Genomic DNA, 17,889 nt, shown 5'->3' on the forward strand with positions numbered 1-17,889 from the left:
ACCCACGAAAGCTCGCGCACGAGCACGCGCCCCCGAAGTCGCGCACGCGATCACGCACCCTCCACCAAACCCTCCCCCCCCTCCCGCACGAGCGAGTACGGCTACCTTATCGGTAGAACGGCTGGTTCAGCTATCTTGTAGCGCATCCTCATTCAAAGCGCCGGGCGGGTTGGGGGATCGCGACATGATAGAGTGAACGGTCACTTTCCCCGCGCTGTGTGCATGTGTGTGTCAAGACCCGAAAACTTGTGACAAATTTCGGCACATTTAAAAAAAAATATTTTTTTGCCACTATATATTGTGCTACATGATGCTTAGAAGGTCGTTGAAGCATCAAACATGTTCAAATTAAAAATATATTAGATTAGTGTTAGACGTTCTCCTATACTTGTTTTAAATAGGCTTCGTCACCCTCGATTGCCACGGGCATCGAATGGTCTCATCAGCAACGGCACGAAATAAAATAAACCATCAATACACCGATAACACTTTGAATCCCAATCCAGCTTCTCCCACAGCGTCTCAAGGCCACACACAAATTAATAAATGCTAACACCCACCAATAACAATACACAACCGCAATGCACATATGAGAATCAACGCATACACCACAAACACCCAATCAGCTGGCGGCAGGAAGGCACGGGCAGAAGCGCAAGTAAGGCAAGGCAGGGTGAGGGAGGTAGAAGCAGCGGACGAAAAAATGGGCGCCAATATTTTTAAATTTTTTGACCGTTTTTTTTTTGCTCCACCGCCACAAATAGTTCGTCCATTTCGCCAACAGATGGCGCTAAACTTGCTCGACCCAGCGCAGGAATCGCTGAAGTCCAGCGCGGGAGACCAGCCAAAATCTGCGCTGGCCAGCGCAGATTTTGGTATATTTCCTGCGCTGGAAACTGCTCGAATTTGCGCAGCGGGAATGTATAGTGGCAATATTTTTTTTTTATGTGCCGAAATCTGTCTCGAGTTTTCGGGTCTCGACACACACACGCACACACACAAAGCGCGGGGAAAGTGACCGTTCACTCTATCATGCCGCGATCCCCCACCCTGCCCGACGCTGTGGATGAGGATGCGATACAAGAAAGCTGAACCAGCCGTTCTACCGATACGGTAGCCGTAATCGATCATGCAGGGGGGGGGTCTGGTGGGGGGGGGGGGGAGTGCGTGCTTGCGTTCGCGCTTTCGTGGGTGCGTGCTTGCGTTTGCGCTTTCGCGGGTGCCTGCCCGCGTACACGCGTACGTGCATGTGTGCGTGTGTGTGTGCGTGCGTGCGTGCTCGCGTGCGTGTGTGTGTGTTTTTGTGTGAGTGTGTGTGCGTGCGTGTGGAAACCCCAAAACTATTTGATTCTGATGCGTACATTTTCATCCGCTGCGGCTACAAAGTCCATGCATTTTCGATTTCGCTACCTGAGAGACAACACAACTATCGGATTGGCACCACGATCTTTGCGATCGGTTCTGCTGTTGGGGGTGTTAAAAAGGCACACGATCGAAGCAAACGTGCATGTGATATGTAGCAAATTTCTTTCGCGCATATGGTGCTGCACCTGCCCGTCCGGAATCTGGCGGCTTGTTGGTTTGGAGAAGTTATCATGACGCTGATTGACCGGCAATGCCTTGGAATGGGTTCGGATCGGTAGGTTCATGTTTTAGTCGAGTGAATTCCGTGCATTTGTCGCGCCACAGCGGTAGACCCGGCAGCACCAAAGTCAAAACAAAAACCTTCCCCGAGTGTGGACTGCTATGCTAAGTTCTTCTTCTTCTTATTATTATTATTATTATTGGCGTAATAGTCTACGCGATCATGCCGGCCTTTTCAGGACTTGAGTAGCACGTAGCCGGATAGTTAGCCCTTGCTACGGCGGACGGTTCATACGTGGTTAGAACCCACGACGGGCATGCAGATGTGCGGAATGACAGCGGTGCCGCGGGACCGCTCCTATCCAGCGGGTAACTTGCATACTGCCACACTGTCTCCTGCTCGATGCATACGCTGCAGACAGGGGGAAGGATGCACCTCCACGATAGAAAAAACACCGTCATGAACCAGCGGTGGACCTAACGGTAGGCGGACTAGGCGGTCGCCGAAGATTTCTAGTCTGTAGTATGCCGTATGTCTACAAGTGGACAGATTATTAGCGACAAGGGCCCCCGGAAATATGTTCGTTAGGGCTCTGTGGCTGGAGAACCATTTGCACCTCCCCCCCCCCCCCCCCCATGGCGACAACAACTTTAGGGCCTGTGACCGATGATCGTAGGGGTCCCATGGCCACCCCCCCCCATTCGATGGCAATTTAAGTATACTGTCCAATCTTCCTTCTTCCTGTGTCAGTACCCCCTCCTCAGGGGCCTCAATTCGTCTTTCCGCCTTTCATGAACACCTTCCTTTCTTTGACCGATGGATCATAACATTCCGGAAGAAATTACATTTGACGACAGTTTTGCATACACACGCACACTCACAACCATGCGCAGGATGCTTAACATATCTATGTAATCCACAACAAACGAAATCAACAGCTTAGTGTTATGCTTAATGCTTAGCACGTTCAGTTCGATGGCAGGCCCCAGGGACTACCAGTGGACTTTCCAGTATGCCGGTTTCACAATCAGCTTGCGTTCTTGATGCTGGTGGAACGGAAGTTAATGAAAATCAGCGCCGGGCTGAACGTGTCAATGCGAATTAGGGTTCTGCGCGTGAGCTGGCGTTTCCTTGGTCATTTTTACATTGCAGCAATTGAACTTATTGCGCGTTTTTGGTTTGATTTGTGAAAATGCAACTTCATCGCCGCAATGTTTGTTAACGGCATTTTTAGGCGCCACAACAGCTCGCGAGCATTGACCACACGCGAGAAAGAGATAGCGCTATGGAGGGAAAAAGCACGGACGACGGCTGACAGCGATTGGCCGTCTGACGCACCAACACATCCAAACCTTCGGCAGCGCGCTCAGGCGAGGGGAATGAGGCGGAGCCAGGGACGGGCAGCTCGACGAGCTGCTCGACAAATTTGCCGTTGGAGAGAAAAGGAAGGCATGATAAAATTCTCCGAACGCCTTGATTTCTTCCGTCGCTTTGCGCAGCGGGGTGTTTACATGATTTCAGCCTCCAACTGTCAAACTCCATACAAAAAAACTGACTAAAATCGTGAAGGGCCCTACTGTTGGAAACTGTAATAAGGTTCCAACAAACTGTCAGCGAAGGCGATGTTTTTGTGTGTGTACATAGGCATAAAAAATGAGGAAACTGGTCCTTAGACTTTAACCCTGTAACTGGGCCAAATTAACTAGTTGTACTGAAAATGAAGGGACTATCAAAAAAGATCAAATATGAGGGTGTTTTCAAATTAGAGAGTTCATATAATCATATAAGATCATATAAGAGAGAATTTACTGTAAATGTAACGTCCTGTAGCTTGTAAGGACCTAGTTCATTAAGACATTTTCTATATCCGATGAACAAACTCAATAAATATTAAATAGGGGCTAATTTATTCTGTGACAAATTCTGTGACATCATGCTCTTAATCTTGCGGTTCTCAAATTGTTACGTTGTGTTATTTTTATTTTATTTTATAGGTGTCCTGGGTACGACGGAAAAAAGGCGATACAGCTTTACAGCTGTTGACCGTTGGAAGGCAAACGTATTCCGGTGATCCGCGATACCACATAGAGTTCCAATATCCAAATAATTGGCGGCTGAAGATATCAAGAGCTCACAAAGATGATGAAGGAGTGTACGAGTGTCAGATATCAACCCATCCACCTAAAGTTATTGTATACTTTTTATTTGTTAACGGTGAGTACACATTCTAAATGTAATGTAAATAATAACTCATAAGTAGGGGAAGATAGGCAAATACGGACAGAGAAATAATCAATCTCTATTGTTTTTATGTTTTTTCATGAAATAAAAGCAAAGTTGTTTTCGTGCAGTTTGAAATGTTCGGGTAAGACGGATATCTGCTATGGGAAAGATTAACAATATGAAGGGCAAGATGGACACCTATAGAAAACGTTTGAAATTGAAAAGGCTTATAATATTTTCCCATATCCCATAGCTTTCCACATTCTGGTATATACATAAATCAACTCTAGGCCAATTGCAATGACGGTTCATTCAGCTACGAACATAGGAATTGTAAGCGCCGCCTGTAACATATCGCAAATGCAGAATCTAAGACATGTTTTAAATATTGGGCACATACAGTTGACGTTCCTTCATCTTACAGACCAACATTCTAGAACTTCACTTTAGAAAATTACTTTGCGAAAAGTTCGTAACTTCATCATTTTGCAAGGACTTGTCAAGCCAGTTTTTCTTCCATGGCCACAATTCAACTTTTTGATATTTGTAATTCATTAGAAACTCTCATCTATGCCTGAGCCTTGTCATATCAATGCATCTTCTTTTTGTCGATTTTTATTGTTTTTGTTAACACAATAATGCGTACCGTGAAGTGCCTAATCAGCAGATGACTAAGAGGCGTCAGCCATTAAAGTCAGGATAATGACTTGGTGAGGGCGAGAGGCCATGAGCGGTTTCGGACACACCTTATTGTACAGAATAATTGTACCACGTTGTTTCAATACATTTTTGCATGAAAGCGTAAAATACGGACGTTCACGGATCCAACGTTCGCGGTGGCTGGAGTTGATGGGCGCACACAATACATGGCACACGACAAGGGTCAGCGAAGGCGGCAAGTTCAGAAAAGATTCAAACCTCGTCCTCCAGTTCATACGATTTCGTTTCATCGAGTCTTGTCCAGGCAACCACCTGTTTTACACTTTTCCCGGATTGTTTGAATAAGCCAGTACTGTCTAAGGCCACTTCTGGTGTGGATTCTTCACTAGATGGTCCGTAAATAAGCCAAATTTACTATTTTATTCATTCCGCAAAACAACACCTCTAAATGTAAACAAAAGTGTGATTGACAGATAGACAAAACCAATGGCTACTCGAATCGGAAAGAGTTATCCACCAGTGAAGAAAATTATCCACCGGTGGAAAACAAATTCCACCGGTGGATTCGAGCATATTAACCGATCGGATAAATTTTATTGACTTTCGTTGGCGATCAGGCTCAGTAGCCTCCACTTCCTCGCTGGAAATGAGCGATCCCACGGGACCGCCATCATTCCTCACATCTTAACACCATGCCCGTCGTGGGCTCTATCCGCATATGTACCGTCTGCCGTAGCAACAGCTACGTGGTATTCAAGCCCTGAAAAGGCCTGAACGATCGCGTAGGCCGTAATGACAATAATAATAATAATAAGAAAAAGAACTTTGCATCGTCATCCGTACCAAGGAAAGAGTTTGTTTTGGTTTTGTTGTAGCACAGATCTACCGCTGTGGCGCGACAAATCAACCGAATGCAATCGACCAAAACATTAACCTACCGAGCCGAACCCATTCCAAGGCAGTGCCGGTCGCTCGGCGTCATGATAACCACTCCAAGCCAACAAGCCGCCAGATTCTGGACGGACAGGTGCTGCACCATACGCGCACCATAATAAACAAAACCAGAATTCTGTTTTGTATGGATTTAATTCAAAATATTGTTCCCATTTGCGTCCGCTAGGTGAATTGGAAAGAAATGTGCTACATATCACATACACGTTAGCTTCGATCGTGTGTCTTTTTAACACCCCCAACAGCAGAGCCGGTCGCAAAGATGGTGGTGCCAATTCAATGGTTGTGTTGTCTCTTAGGTAGCGGTACCTTATCGAAATGCTGGTGAAGCTATCTTGTAGCGCATCCTCAAGCAAAGCGCCGGGCGGGGGATCGGAGCATGATAGAACGGTCACTTTCCCTGCGCTGTGTGTGTGTGTGTGTCGAGACCCGAAAACTCGAGACAGATTTCGGCACATTTTTCAAATTTCTTTTATTGCTACTATACACCGTGCTACATGATGCTTAGAAGGTCATTGAAGCATCAAACATGTTCAAATTAAAAAAATTAGATTAGTGTTAGACGTTCGGCTACGCTTGATTGAAATAGACTTCTTCACCCTAGAATGGTACGGGCATCGAATGGACTCATCAGCAGCGGCACGAAATAAAATAAACCATCATCACACCGATCATACTTCTATTCCCGATATAAACCACATACACAAATAAAAAATACTAATCCCCACTACCAATCAAAACACACAACCTCGCAATACACCACATATTTATGTACTAACGCATACACAACACACAATCAGCTGATGGCGGAAAGCACGGGCTGAATCGCAAGTAAGGCAAAGGAAGGTGAAGGAGGGAGATGAAGAAAAGGAAAAATTGGGCGCCAATATTTTTGGATATTGGCCAAAAAGGCAAAAAAGCTACGGTACGCAACCGTGTTGATGCAAAAATGATTTTGGCCGAAAAATAGTTAACACCCACGGTTTCTTTCTCCTCTTCTTCTCCTCTTTCCCATCCTCTCACCTCATTTTATCATTGTTGGTTCTTGCTCGATAGCTACATTGAGCGAGAGGCTGAGAAGTTTTCGATCGCTTTGCGCAGCGGGAATGGTTTTTTTCTATGGACGGTATGGTCTGGGTATGTTGCTATGGTGTGGATTGATTTGCTGATGTAATATAATGAATGTGTTGCAATAGTGTGATTTGGCTTTCCGAAGTGTGTTACAATGTCTCTATAGCTGACAGTGTGGTTTATAATAAGTTCTGTTTAGCAGATATGCTACAAATGTTCTCTATTTTGTTTAAAGGCTGTAAAAGTTAAATTGGGACATTCCATTACAGTGATAGAAACACTCTAGATTTTGTGAAATGTATCAACATTCTTCCAAAATCCTTAGGATTTCATAACAAAACTTAAATTTTTGCTAACGGTTTAAATGACCACATAACAACGCAATTATTATTGTTTTAACATAACTTTCAATAAATGTTATTGATTTACTAAAATTCATTGCCTTTTGACCATATTTTCGCATTTTTATATGTTTTTTTACCATAGTGCCATTATAGGTACACAAAACAAGCATGTTGCTATATGCCAAAGTCATAGTTATAAAATTAGTAAAAACCGGACATTTTAGATTTTGTCCGCGATATTGTTAACATGTCGTATTGTTTTCACAAAAATAATCAACAGAAATGAGTTTCCTGTAAGTAATTTACCAAAAAAGCATACTCTTCCCGGCTTTTAAACACTACAGTTGTAAAGTTTTTAGCCAATATTTTCAACACTAATCACACTTTACATATTTTTACGGTACAATTAAGTAAGAAATCAATATTATGGATGTGATTCTTACTATTCATATGAAAACAGCATCAAAACAAAGTTCCATATATATTATACACAGTTTTTTAGGTATCTTTGTTTACCAACACTAAAGTAACACAATAAGACGACTTTAGAACCAAACCACCATTACAGGCACAACAAAGTTGTCATAAAAATATGTATTTTTTCGTAAATTTGTTTTGTTTGATGGTAAAAATGCTTGTGATAGCGAAGATAAAACATATTTCAATTGCTATGTGATAAAATATTCATAAATTTACCTTCCTGACACTTAAAATCTATTAAAGCATAAGCACAGCACCCTACATTGATACATTTACCCTACTGGTACTGAAATTGTATATATACCGGTATAACGGCCGGCAAAAACCGTACCGGCCTTGGAATTGATCCCAAACCCACACCAGAACCTACACTGAACCGATAACGGTCCTGGAACTGATCCTGACTCCATGCAGATCCTGCAACAGTACCAACCTGAACCAGTGCAGAACCTTTCAGTACTGGAACTGAACCCCCTACAGATCCTTGAAATGATTAAGATTCCATTTCAGTCATGGAACAGATCCTGATTCCGAGCCCTGATACTGCTCCCTTTTATATTTCGGGATCTGAATAGTACCTGAATCTGACTCACTAATGGAACCATCCAGCCTAGTTTTCCTATTTTTATCTCTTGTTGTATCGAGGGGTCCCGCGGTACTAGCGTCAACTCGGACATTTTAATAACATGCCTATCCCATGGATCGTCGCCCTAATCAAGGATTGACTATCCGGCTAAGTGTTACTAAGCATCGAAAGCCTGTACAGACTGGGATGACCCGTTACTCCTAAAAGAAGGTTATTTGTTTCAGTTACTTTTTCGTATGAATGCTTTCGCAAATATTTCATACATCTGGATCCAGTTCTTTGGACTACCGATAGGAAAATATTTACTTACACGTAGTAGAGTGTACTCCTAAAAGAAGGTTATTTGTTTCAGTTACTTTTTCGTATGAATGCTTTCGCAAATATTTCATACATCTGGATCCAGTTCTTTGGACTACCGATAGGAAAATATTTACTTACACGTAGTAGAAGACATTCTTTAGCTATGCTTAAACCAAAAATTAGGCCCATGTGTAGAAAAATTTCGAAAAACCACAGAAAAATTTAAAATTACAGTGAACTCTCTCTTATTCGACACCTCCCCAATTTGAAAAGTCTCTCTTATTTGAACATTTTCCTCAGTCCCTTCATTTCCAGTACATTTTTGTCCGTCTAATGTGGAAAACCTCTGAAATCTGTACCCCTCTTATTTGTGTATGGTGTTGCCATGGTTATTGAACGATGTATGCTCAAATTAGCAATCGTGTGCGTAGTTTCCTATAGCAACAGTTAAGGCTGCACACTAAATGTTCTGTCTATTTCTTGTTTGTATGGACCTTTCATTCACATTCAGCCTCTGTAATTTGAAAACTCCTCTTAATCGACAGTCCCATCGCCTCTCAAATAAGAGAGAGTTGACTGTATTCAATTCTGATTGTAATTTGCAAGGTCCTTGAAAGAGAACAGGTCGATGCGTTTAGAGTAAATTGACAGAAAGCCATGGGAAAATTGTGACAGTTAAATTGAACATTGTTTTTGTTTAGCGATGGACGTTGCTATGGAGTGAATAAGAGTTTTGTTCAACATTTTGCACTCATTTCCTGTTAGAATATTACAAGAATTAAAATCCAACTAGAATATTACATGGCTGATACAATCCAAGGATCTCTTTTATTATTCGTCGGCGGGTTAGAAGCAGAAGACGGTATGCATATTGTACCAGTGTGTGCCGATCCGATGTTTCATTTTACTCTCAGTGCTTAAATGATAGTAAATAGGACTTCTGTTACCCAGTTGGAACATATAAAGAGCTATTTTATGCCTGTTTAACTTTTCGTTCTTCCAGCAGGACTGTTGCAAACGGTAGTGATTCGTGGCCACGGCATGGCTACAATGGTAACCTCATTGTTATCTGTATACAGAGAAGACTGCAATTACAATTCCTTTATTCTCCAGAAGTGTTTGACCCCAAGAAATTTAACCAATATAATCTTTCTGATAGTAAATTCGTTCACTTTTCCACGTTAATTATTAGCCGTTTTTATGTCAACACTTTTTCATGAAACTGTCAAAAGCGAGATGAAAATGGCAACCTAGCAACGGGCTTTGCATCGATCTGTTCTCCTTAATAGATCTTGGTAATTTGTATCATTATTCTCCATACCCAAGGTCCTTGAAAGAGAACAGGTCGAAGTGCTTAGAGTAAATTGACAGAAAGCCATGGGAAAATTGTGACAGTTAAAGTGAACATTGTTTATGTTTAGCGATGGACGTTGCTATGGAGTGAATGAGAGTTTTGTTCAGCATTTTACATTCAATTCCTGTTAGAATATTTGAAGAATTAGAATCCAAACTGAATATTACATGACTGATACAATCCAAGGATCTCTTTTATCATTCGTAGCCGGGTTATACGGACGTCACACGAAGCGTAAACTTTGGCGTAAACTGGATTTCAGCCATACAACCCTGAAATCTTTTGACAGGAAGTTTACGCTCTTCCATACAAATCAAGCGTAAACTTTTTGAGTTTACGCCTCGTGTGACGTCCGTATTATAAGTAAATGACGGTATGCATATTGTACCAGTGTGTGTCGATTGGATGTTTCATTTTAATCTCAGTGTTCAATTGAAAGTAAAAAGGACGTCTTTAACCCAGTTGAACATGTTAAACATTTCGTTTTTCCAGCAGGACCGTTGCAAACGGTAGTGGTTTGTGGTCACGGAATGGCAAACAATGAAAAAGGTTATCAATGTTTCTGAATACAGAGTAGACTGCAATTACTTCTCCTTTATTGTCCAGAAGTGATTGACCGCAAGAAATTTAACCAATATAACCTTCCTAATAGTAAATTCGTCCACTTTTGAGCGTTAACTATTAGCCGTTTGTTTGTAAACACTTTTTCATGAAACTGTCAAAAGCGAGCTGAAAATGGCAACCTAGCAACGGGCTTTGCATCGACCTGTTCTCCTTAATAGATCTTGCTCCATACCTTTCAAAACACCAAAAACTAAGTCAGCGTTGCGTTTTCTATAGTCGATGTGGTTACCATTGTATCAATAAGTACAATTGTAAACTAAGCAAAAAACATTCAAGCTACCGCTGGAAAGTAACGCTGATCAGCCTTTGCTAGAATTTTATAAAAGAGATAGAGATTATTGTAGCAAACCACGCTTCAATCCAGTTTTCAATAAACATAAATTCTTCAACTCGAAATTACCGTAACATAAATCTTTAACACCGTAAGTGTTTACGATGGATCGAAAATTTGAAACAACATATAGCCAAGACTACACTCACCGATTAGAAAATCGACAATTAGCATTGTACCATAAGATAGATGCAAACCTTCCGGGCAGTTGCTTTTCACCACCTTTCGAATGCACGGTGCCGGTGTTTTCTATGGATGTAAGTAGAAAAAATATCGATTTAGAAACGAAAGACCGACATACACATGCCGATGAATGCTATATTAATCGGTTTGTTGAAAATCTCGCCAAATTGCAACCTGAACTTTACGCTAACCTTGACGTTAACCATCCTTGGAAGAATCGTGCCGGAGAATCTCCATTGAAATCGAGCTACCAATTGGATTACGACCGGCTGCCAGAGCGAACATCTTGTGTAATCAAGAATGCTTTTGAATCGAGTCGTTGGCCTGATTCTAGATACTTCCAACGAGAGTTCAAAGGGATTCCGTGCAACGGTGCATCCTGTCAATCTAGTACGCGAGGCCCTCATCAAATTTGCTCACATGAGCCAGGAGTAGAAACTAAAAAGAAATCTAAATTTGGATATGTGTATACCATATCGAATATACCCAAAAGTTATATTATATCAAGTCATTGGCCTGATCAAGATTGGCAACGTAGTACATCAAATAGGACGGAGTATCGTGATAAGGTGGGACGTCTTGGAAGAACTTTGCAACGTGAAAACATTCACGATCATAGTTGCTGTACATCTGTAAGAAATTGTCATCATCATTTCTTTTTATAAATTAATGAATCAAAACCTACTTGCCCATACGCAATAATAAATTATACGAATAAATATCTGATTTTATGAAAACCATTTTTTATTTTAAAAACACTTGTAAAAAATACAAGTTTTTAATCTAATTCTTCGGATGATGTTACTCATTGCGAACGAACAAAACGAATGAATGATTGTTGAGTAGCATATAATACACTTTTTTGTATTTGATGAGCAATCTAAATCCGAATGCACTTCATATTTCATATTTTTACAACTATGTTGATGTAAATTCATACATCGACTAATGAGTATACTTATGCAAACGATGGAATTGTTTCTTGGAATTGTTGGAATTGTTCAAACTGCTATCGCTGTCAATTTAGGTTTCCGATTTGACTCTCCGAATAACATTGTTGATTCTCTATTGCCCATATTATTTGTCTGTCAAATTGGATCTTAAACTCAAATACAAATTATACCATATTTCATGCGAAAAAGTGTTTGTTCACTCATAGGGTAAATGTACCTATAGTGGTGCTAGTACCAATAGTGGTGGTATTGCACTAAAATATGGTTCATATGGTAAATTAAAAGTAATTAAGTTATTTACGTTAGTGTGAAATGTTCTTTAGCCTTTTACAAAGGGTTTTAAAGTTAAATGGGGCCATTCCGTTACTGAGTGACCGAAAAATCCATTATTTTGTGAAATGTGTCAACATTTTTCCGAAATCCTTAGGATTTCATAACGATACTCATATTTTTGTTAACGTTCTAAATGACCACATAACAACGCAATTATTAGTTTTTGAACATAATTGTTATCAAATGATATTGTTTTATTAAAATTCATTGGCTTTTGACCATATTTACGTATTTTTAAGTGTTTTTTACGATAGTGCCATTATAGGTACACCAAACAGGCATGTTCCTATAGTGGTCCTAGTTCTAAAATCAATAACTGGTAATTTTAGCTTTTTTTCGACGACATTTTTGATATGTCGTACTGTTTTCATTAAAATAAGCTACAAAAATGAGTTTTCTGTAAGTATTTTACCAAAAAAATGGCCAAAATTCGCTTATTTAGCTGAATGAAAAATTGACTTCAAATCAAGCACACTCTTCCGGGTGTGGGTTGACGACAGGTGTGATGCTGTACTTAAGTGAATAGTTTTGTTCGATCAAATTTATACATTTTTTACGATTAAATTACGCAAGAAATCAATATAATGGCAGTAATCCTTGCTATTCATACGAAAACAGCTTCGAAACTAAGTTCCATTGATATTATACACTGCTTTGGAGGTATCTTTGTTTACCACCAACATAGGAACACAATACGACGACTATAGGAACCATACCACCATTATAGGTACAACGAAGCAGTCACAAAAATATGTATTTTTTCGTAAATTTGATGTGTTTCCTGGTAAAAATGGTTGTGATTGCGAAGATAAAACATATTCCAATTGCTATGTGTTAAAATATAATACTTTAAATCCATTAAAACACATCGGTACCACTACAAATTGCACCACTATTGGTACATTTACCTATATGTTGTTCCAAACAATGAAATGTATATGCAAAATCCTTCATCTTTGGGAAAACCTTTTTTGATAAGAACATGTAAAATTCAATTCAACCTTCTATAAACTTGTTATTTGCACCACTACCATATTTCGTTCAGTACCAGTACCATATTTCTTCCTCCATCAACAGTTACACAACCAAGATTACTCCAATCAATATTGTTCTTTAAAAAAGTTTAAAGCAACTGGATGAACATATCTTCCCCGTTGCCATACATGCCATGCAAGGCAGCCCATTATTGTGTTAAAATCATATATTCATCCAATCATCGGATAAACACAAGAAGCTGCTAATTTGATTAAATGTCCAACGATTCGTTAACCGTTGATCCATAATTCCCTATCTGCCAATCTCCACAGAAATCTCCATCCATCATGGCTACCAAAATCAGAGCTAAGAACCTGCCTATAGTCTATCTAGCTGCTTTGAACAATATTAGTAAAATTTAATAAACTCACAAGACATCGTTTACACCTGAAACTTCATGTCGATTTTTTTATGTCTTTTTTCATGTCTGCACCACAACTTCAAAACTGGCATAACAATTTTGATGTTTAAAATTCTATCAATTAAATGATTAATTACTCAACTTCAATTGAATAATTATGGAGCGCACAATTCCGGGTATTACGTTAAATTTTTAGCATAAAGCAATTTACTTGCAGTCAAAAATTGATGCCTGATAGACCAACATTGATGCGCACTATCAAAATTGATGTCTTAGAGGCAAAAATTTTGACACGCTATCGAATATTTGTACATCAAAGGCAACAATAGGTGAATTAGCACTAATATTTAGTGGCAACGACTGTATGCAAAATCTCTTAAAAGCGAAAAACAAAGGTGCTTTTCGTTGAATTTGAAAGGCATTATATGTTTTTTTGTCATATATCATGCCAAACGGCGGACGATGTATTTTGAAATACACATCTTAACCCGCACCTCTCATAATTTTCCGGAACGAATTTGAATGCCACCGTATGTGTACCATTTGATTGCAAACGTTCTTTGATAAAAGTGAAAATTTGATTCAGGATAAAAGTGCATGAAAGTGTCGTGCGAGAATATTGTAAACCAAGTGAAAGAGTACGCTGCTTTTAAAGTAGCCAGTGGAACAGATGAAACCGTGTAAGATATAACGCTATCAAAATAAGCGCTTTGATGCTATGAGTAGAAGTTTTTCAAGGATTGAGGAATAAAATTTAAATAATAATACAGTGTTTGAAAGATCCGGATACCGACATGCGATGGTACTTTTAGGGGGATTTAAATTATTCCTCTAAGCACTTGTATTTTGGTGTTTAGCTGAACTGATAGGCGTTAGTCTGGTACGTGATAAGCTTTTTTTAATGATATACATTTTACGGAGTAGCTGGATTTGCTCTTGGCTCGAAACATGAATAAAAATAGTTACTGCTGTAAGGGATAATTTACTAGTTATTGCACACCACCAAATTATTTCACAATGTGTATAAATTGTTCTGTTTACAAATATTTATAAAACATTGATAAAAGAATGCAGCTTATCCTTAAATATTGAGCAGTTCTGCTGTACATTCCATTCAATTTTTTGTTTTATTTGATCAATTTTTTAAATAAAAATAATAAAATTAACCGATACCGATCAAACCGAATGAATTTGTCGGATGAAACCGTTAAAATTTATGAACCACAAAATAAATTTTATTTCATCCTATGAACCAGCAAAATGGTATATTTTGATTGGAATTACATAAATTTAAATATTTCTTACGTAGCGGTAGCTATAGATTCAACTTTTAGTAAAAAATACACTTTACTTCTTCTTCTTCTTCGTCTTCTTTTTGGCTCAACAACCGTTGTCGGTCAAGGCCTGCCTGTACCACTACTTGTGGGCTTGGCTTTCAGTGACTTATTGATTCCCCCATAGCAGGATAGTCAGTCCTACGTATGGCGGCAAGGTCCATTTGGGGCTTGAACCCATGGCGGACATGTTGTTAAGTCGTACGAGTTGACGACTGTACTATGAGACCGGCACACTTTACTTCACTGTTCAATAATTGGAACAAAGAAGCCTTGTTTCAATAGAACAATTTCGGCTTGAAAACTCTGTCAAAATCACCGTTTTCTATGGCATCGAGCAGAGTTCGAAGAATCTTTTTCGTACAATTTTTGCCAAGCGCTGTCCCGTTAAACATTTCGAGGGTTGCGAGTAATATAATCTGCTCGAAATCTTATGGTATTTTTAATAAGTTTTATTTTTCATTCATTTTCTTGCGGTGTTTTTTGTCGAAAAGATTTAGACTATTTTAATTTTTGGTGTACGATTGCAAATCTCTCATTAGTAAAACGCCTTTTCGCAAAGCTCCGAAAAAAGTGTTAGGAGATGAAAGAGAGATGAGTGTCGGAGATGGGAGAATGCGTTTCGCATCGGTTTCGCAGTCTTACCCGAAAAATCGCCAAAAGAGGAGATCTGGTGATCTAGTGGCCAATATTCTGGAGTCCAATGAAGAACTTGTACAAATTCACCAGCTTAGTCCTGTTCATGATGCTGTGTTTGCCCAAATGCACACTTTGGAGCAGACACAAGCCATCGTCGAGCTGATCCACGATGACGTGATGATTCATCATCAATATTTGACAATGTTGCGAGCAAGTCAAATGTACCAGTTAAGCTTTATTTTATTACAGTCGGGGTACGTAGGGCACTCTACCATCAGTGTCACACTCTACTATCAGTTTCGCGATCCACGCTCAGTTTCGATATCTTAGACGTCATATATCTTTGACATCGTACTAAATTTGAACATCGTAAAACACCGTGGTATCATGTATACCACATCCTGCTTGTAAGGTAGTGCAACTCACTACACCCACATTGATGTTACGTTCTGGCTTTGAGTTTGTGACTGATTATGGTTCGGATTGGTGATTAGCATTTATGGATTGAATGTTTTAACATACCAGTGACCTTGAAGATGAAGAAATCGTGACAAATCCGGAATTGTAGTCGGTGCTGATCAATGTGTGTCCGCGCCCATTCCGATGTGGCTATTTTATAACCATGCCAACCGATAGTTATGAAGCTAATTTAAACAAACATATAGTTAGTGTCGTGTCCATCCGGATTTTTTTATGCCACCAGGAGCCCAGCGGCTGTGATAGTATAGCTAAAGGATTCTAACACCGCAGTCCAGGTAGTTCAGCTAGATATATTATGCTGTTGTACTGAAATCCGAATGGTGGCAATAGACACTTTGAATGACGCATGTGTCGAGGACGGGCGAATCATTCCCTGTCAGTCAGGTGCTTGTGAGCGAAAGGCAGTCCGGCATTAGGAAGGCAACGCTCTCAGTAGTTAGAGGTAAAGAAGGACAAGGACAAGGATTGCAGACAAGGATGCAGACAAAGATAGAAGGAGCCATCTATGGAACGAGCATCCTGGTCATATCGGAAGGATGAAACAATGCAACCATACGCTCACGTACTTTGAACGCCATTTGACAAGAAGAGTGTCACAAAGAGACCGATAAGAGGATACATTCTTCAATCAATGAATCAATCAAACTTTAAATGTAAAAGAACTTTATTAAACTATTATATACAATACTTAAAGACAAGTGACCAACGTCCTTTCATCTCAAAGGTTACAGGAAAAAGGCCGTGAGTGGCTGATTTTTGATGCATGTCTGTAACAAAAGAGTATAACTTACTGACTTCTTACAAACAATCTGTGACAGTTGCACACACGCATACCCACAATTAGATAAAGTCAGACAATACTGTAATGTCGGTATAATACAAACTGTAGCATATCTGCTATACAAAACTTGTTATAATACACACTATCAGCTATAGACACATTGTAACACACTTTGAAAAGCTTAACCACACCATTGTAACACATTCATTATAACACATTCAGTAAATCAGATCATACCATAGCACCGCAACCGGAAGAGTTCAGGCCGTCCATTCAAACAAATAACAGACGTGACACACTTATCAAAACCAACCGAAACGCACAACATAAACAGGAACAGTATGTAACCCAAAGCAGGAACAGTATATGCATTAAACCCAAAACAGGAACTTATTGACAAGAACCATTGTTCTTGTCAACAAAAGACAAACGTAAATAGCTGAGTGAAAACAATAACTTTCCAACATAAAACCCGGAACCAAATGTGCGAAACCCTTAACTCATTTGAGTATAAATAAAACCAATTCCAACCGTGGCAAGTCAGATTCGTTCGGACTGCCAAGATAGGACGTTATGCTTCCTAATACTTCGCCTTCCAACTTATTTCAAGAGTTTAGTTATGTCCCCCTACCCAAGGTAAGGCTTCTAAACTCCAACGTTTCCAGTAAAGGAAACATCCTAAAGGTTTCTATGATCGCCTGGACGATCAAGTGTTAAAAAGTCCGCTTCGAACGAAGTATAATTCCACCTCGGCTCATGTCAGTAAAAACTGACCTACCGCGACGTTGATAGATGTACCGCATGTACGCTCATCACATTACATGGCGACCGTAACTATCATCCGAACACATTACATGGCGACCGTGACCACAATCTGCAATCGACAGGCAGAAGTGTAAGCAAATTATTTCAAATAAAATGTGATACGTAAGCTTAAGTGTCAGTAAGGTAAGGTATCGTAAAGCTTAAGTGTCGTGTGACGAACCAAAAGTATTGTGACCATAACCGGCATTCGGCAGAAAGTGAAAGAAAAGTGTCAAATGTGAAATTTTTTTTACGGAACATTCATCAACGCAGCTGGCGCAAGTAACCCATATGTAAACAAAAGCAATAAAGATGAAAGAACAGCTACAAGCAAGTTTCGTACAGTGCAGAATGAAAAGTAAAAACATTTAGTGCAGTGTAAGTGCAAAATTGATGAACAAACATTAACCGTACACGGTGTTGTGAGAACCTACCCAAATTTGTAAAAACGTATTAAACGCTTATGCGATCGGTTTA

The 17,889-nt window shown here is 39.8% G+C and overlaps 1 protein-coding gene and 1 long non-coding RNA gene across 2 annotated transcripts in view; both read left to right on the plus strand.

The window, feature by feature from the left end:
• Window positions 1-17,889, plus strand: part of LOC121601225 — a gene marked incomplete at its 3' end in the record, with an annotated part of 110,166 nt that overhangs the window by 57,690 nt on the left and 34,587 nt on the right. The window contains exon 4 of the mRNA XM_041930037.1: window positions 3,580-3,799. Coding sequence (XP_041785971.1) covers window positions 3,580-3,799 — 220 coding nt within the window. The remainder of the gene's footprint in view (window positions 1-3,579; window positions 3,800-17,889) is intronic.
• On the plus strand, window positions 10,368-11,423 carry LOC121601227. Its single transcript, XR_006006034.1, has 2 exons — window positions 10,368-10,766; window positions 10,908-11,423. It is a non-coding gene; the product is annotated as an uncharacterized LOC121601227 (long non-coding RNA).

The sequence above is a fragment of the Anopheles merus genome, unplaced genomic scaffold (assembly GCF_017562075.2).
Source record: "Anopheles merus strain MAF unplaced genomic scaffold, AmerM5.1 LNR4000042, whole genome shotgun sequence".
Classification (NCBI taxonomy): domain Eukaryota; kingdom Metazoa; phylum Arthropoda; class Insecta; order Diptera; family Culicidae; genus Anopheles; species Anopheles merus.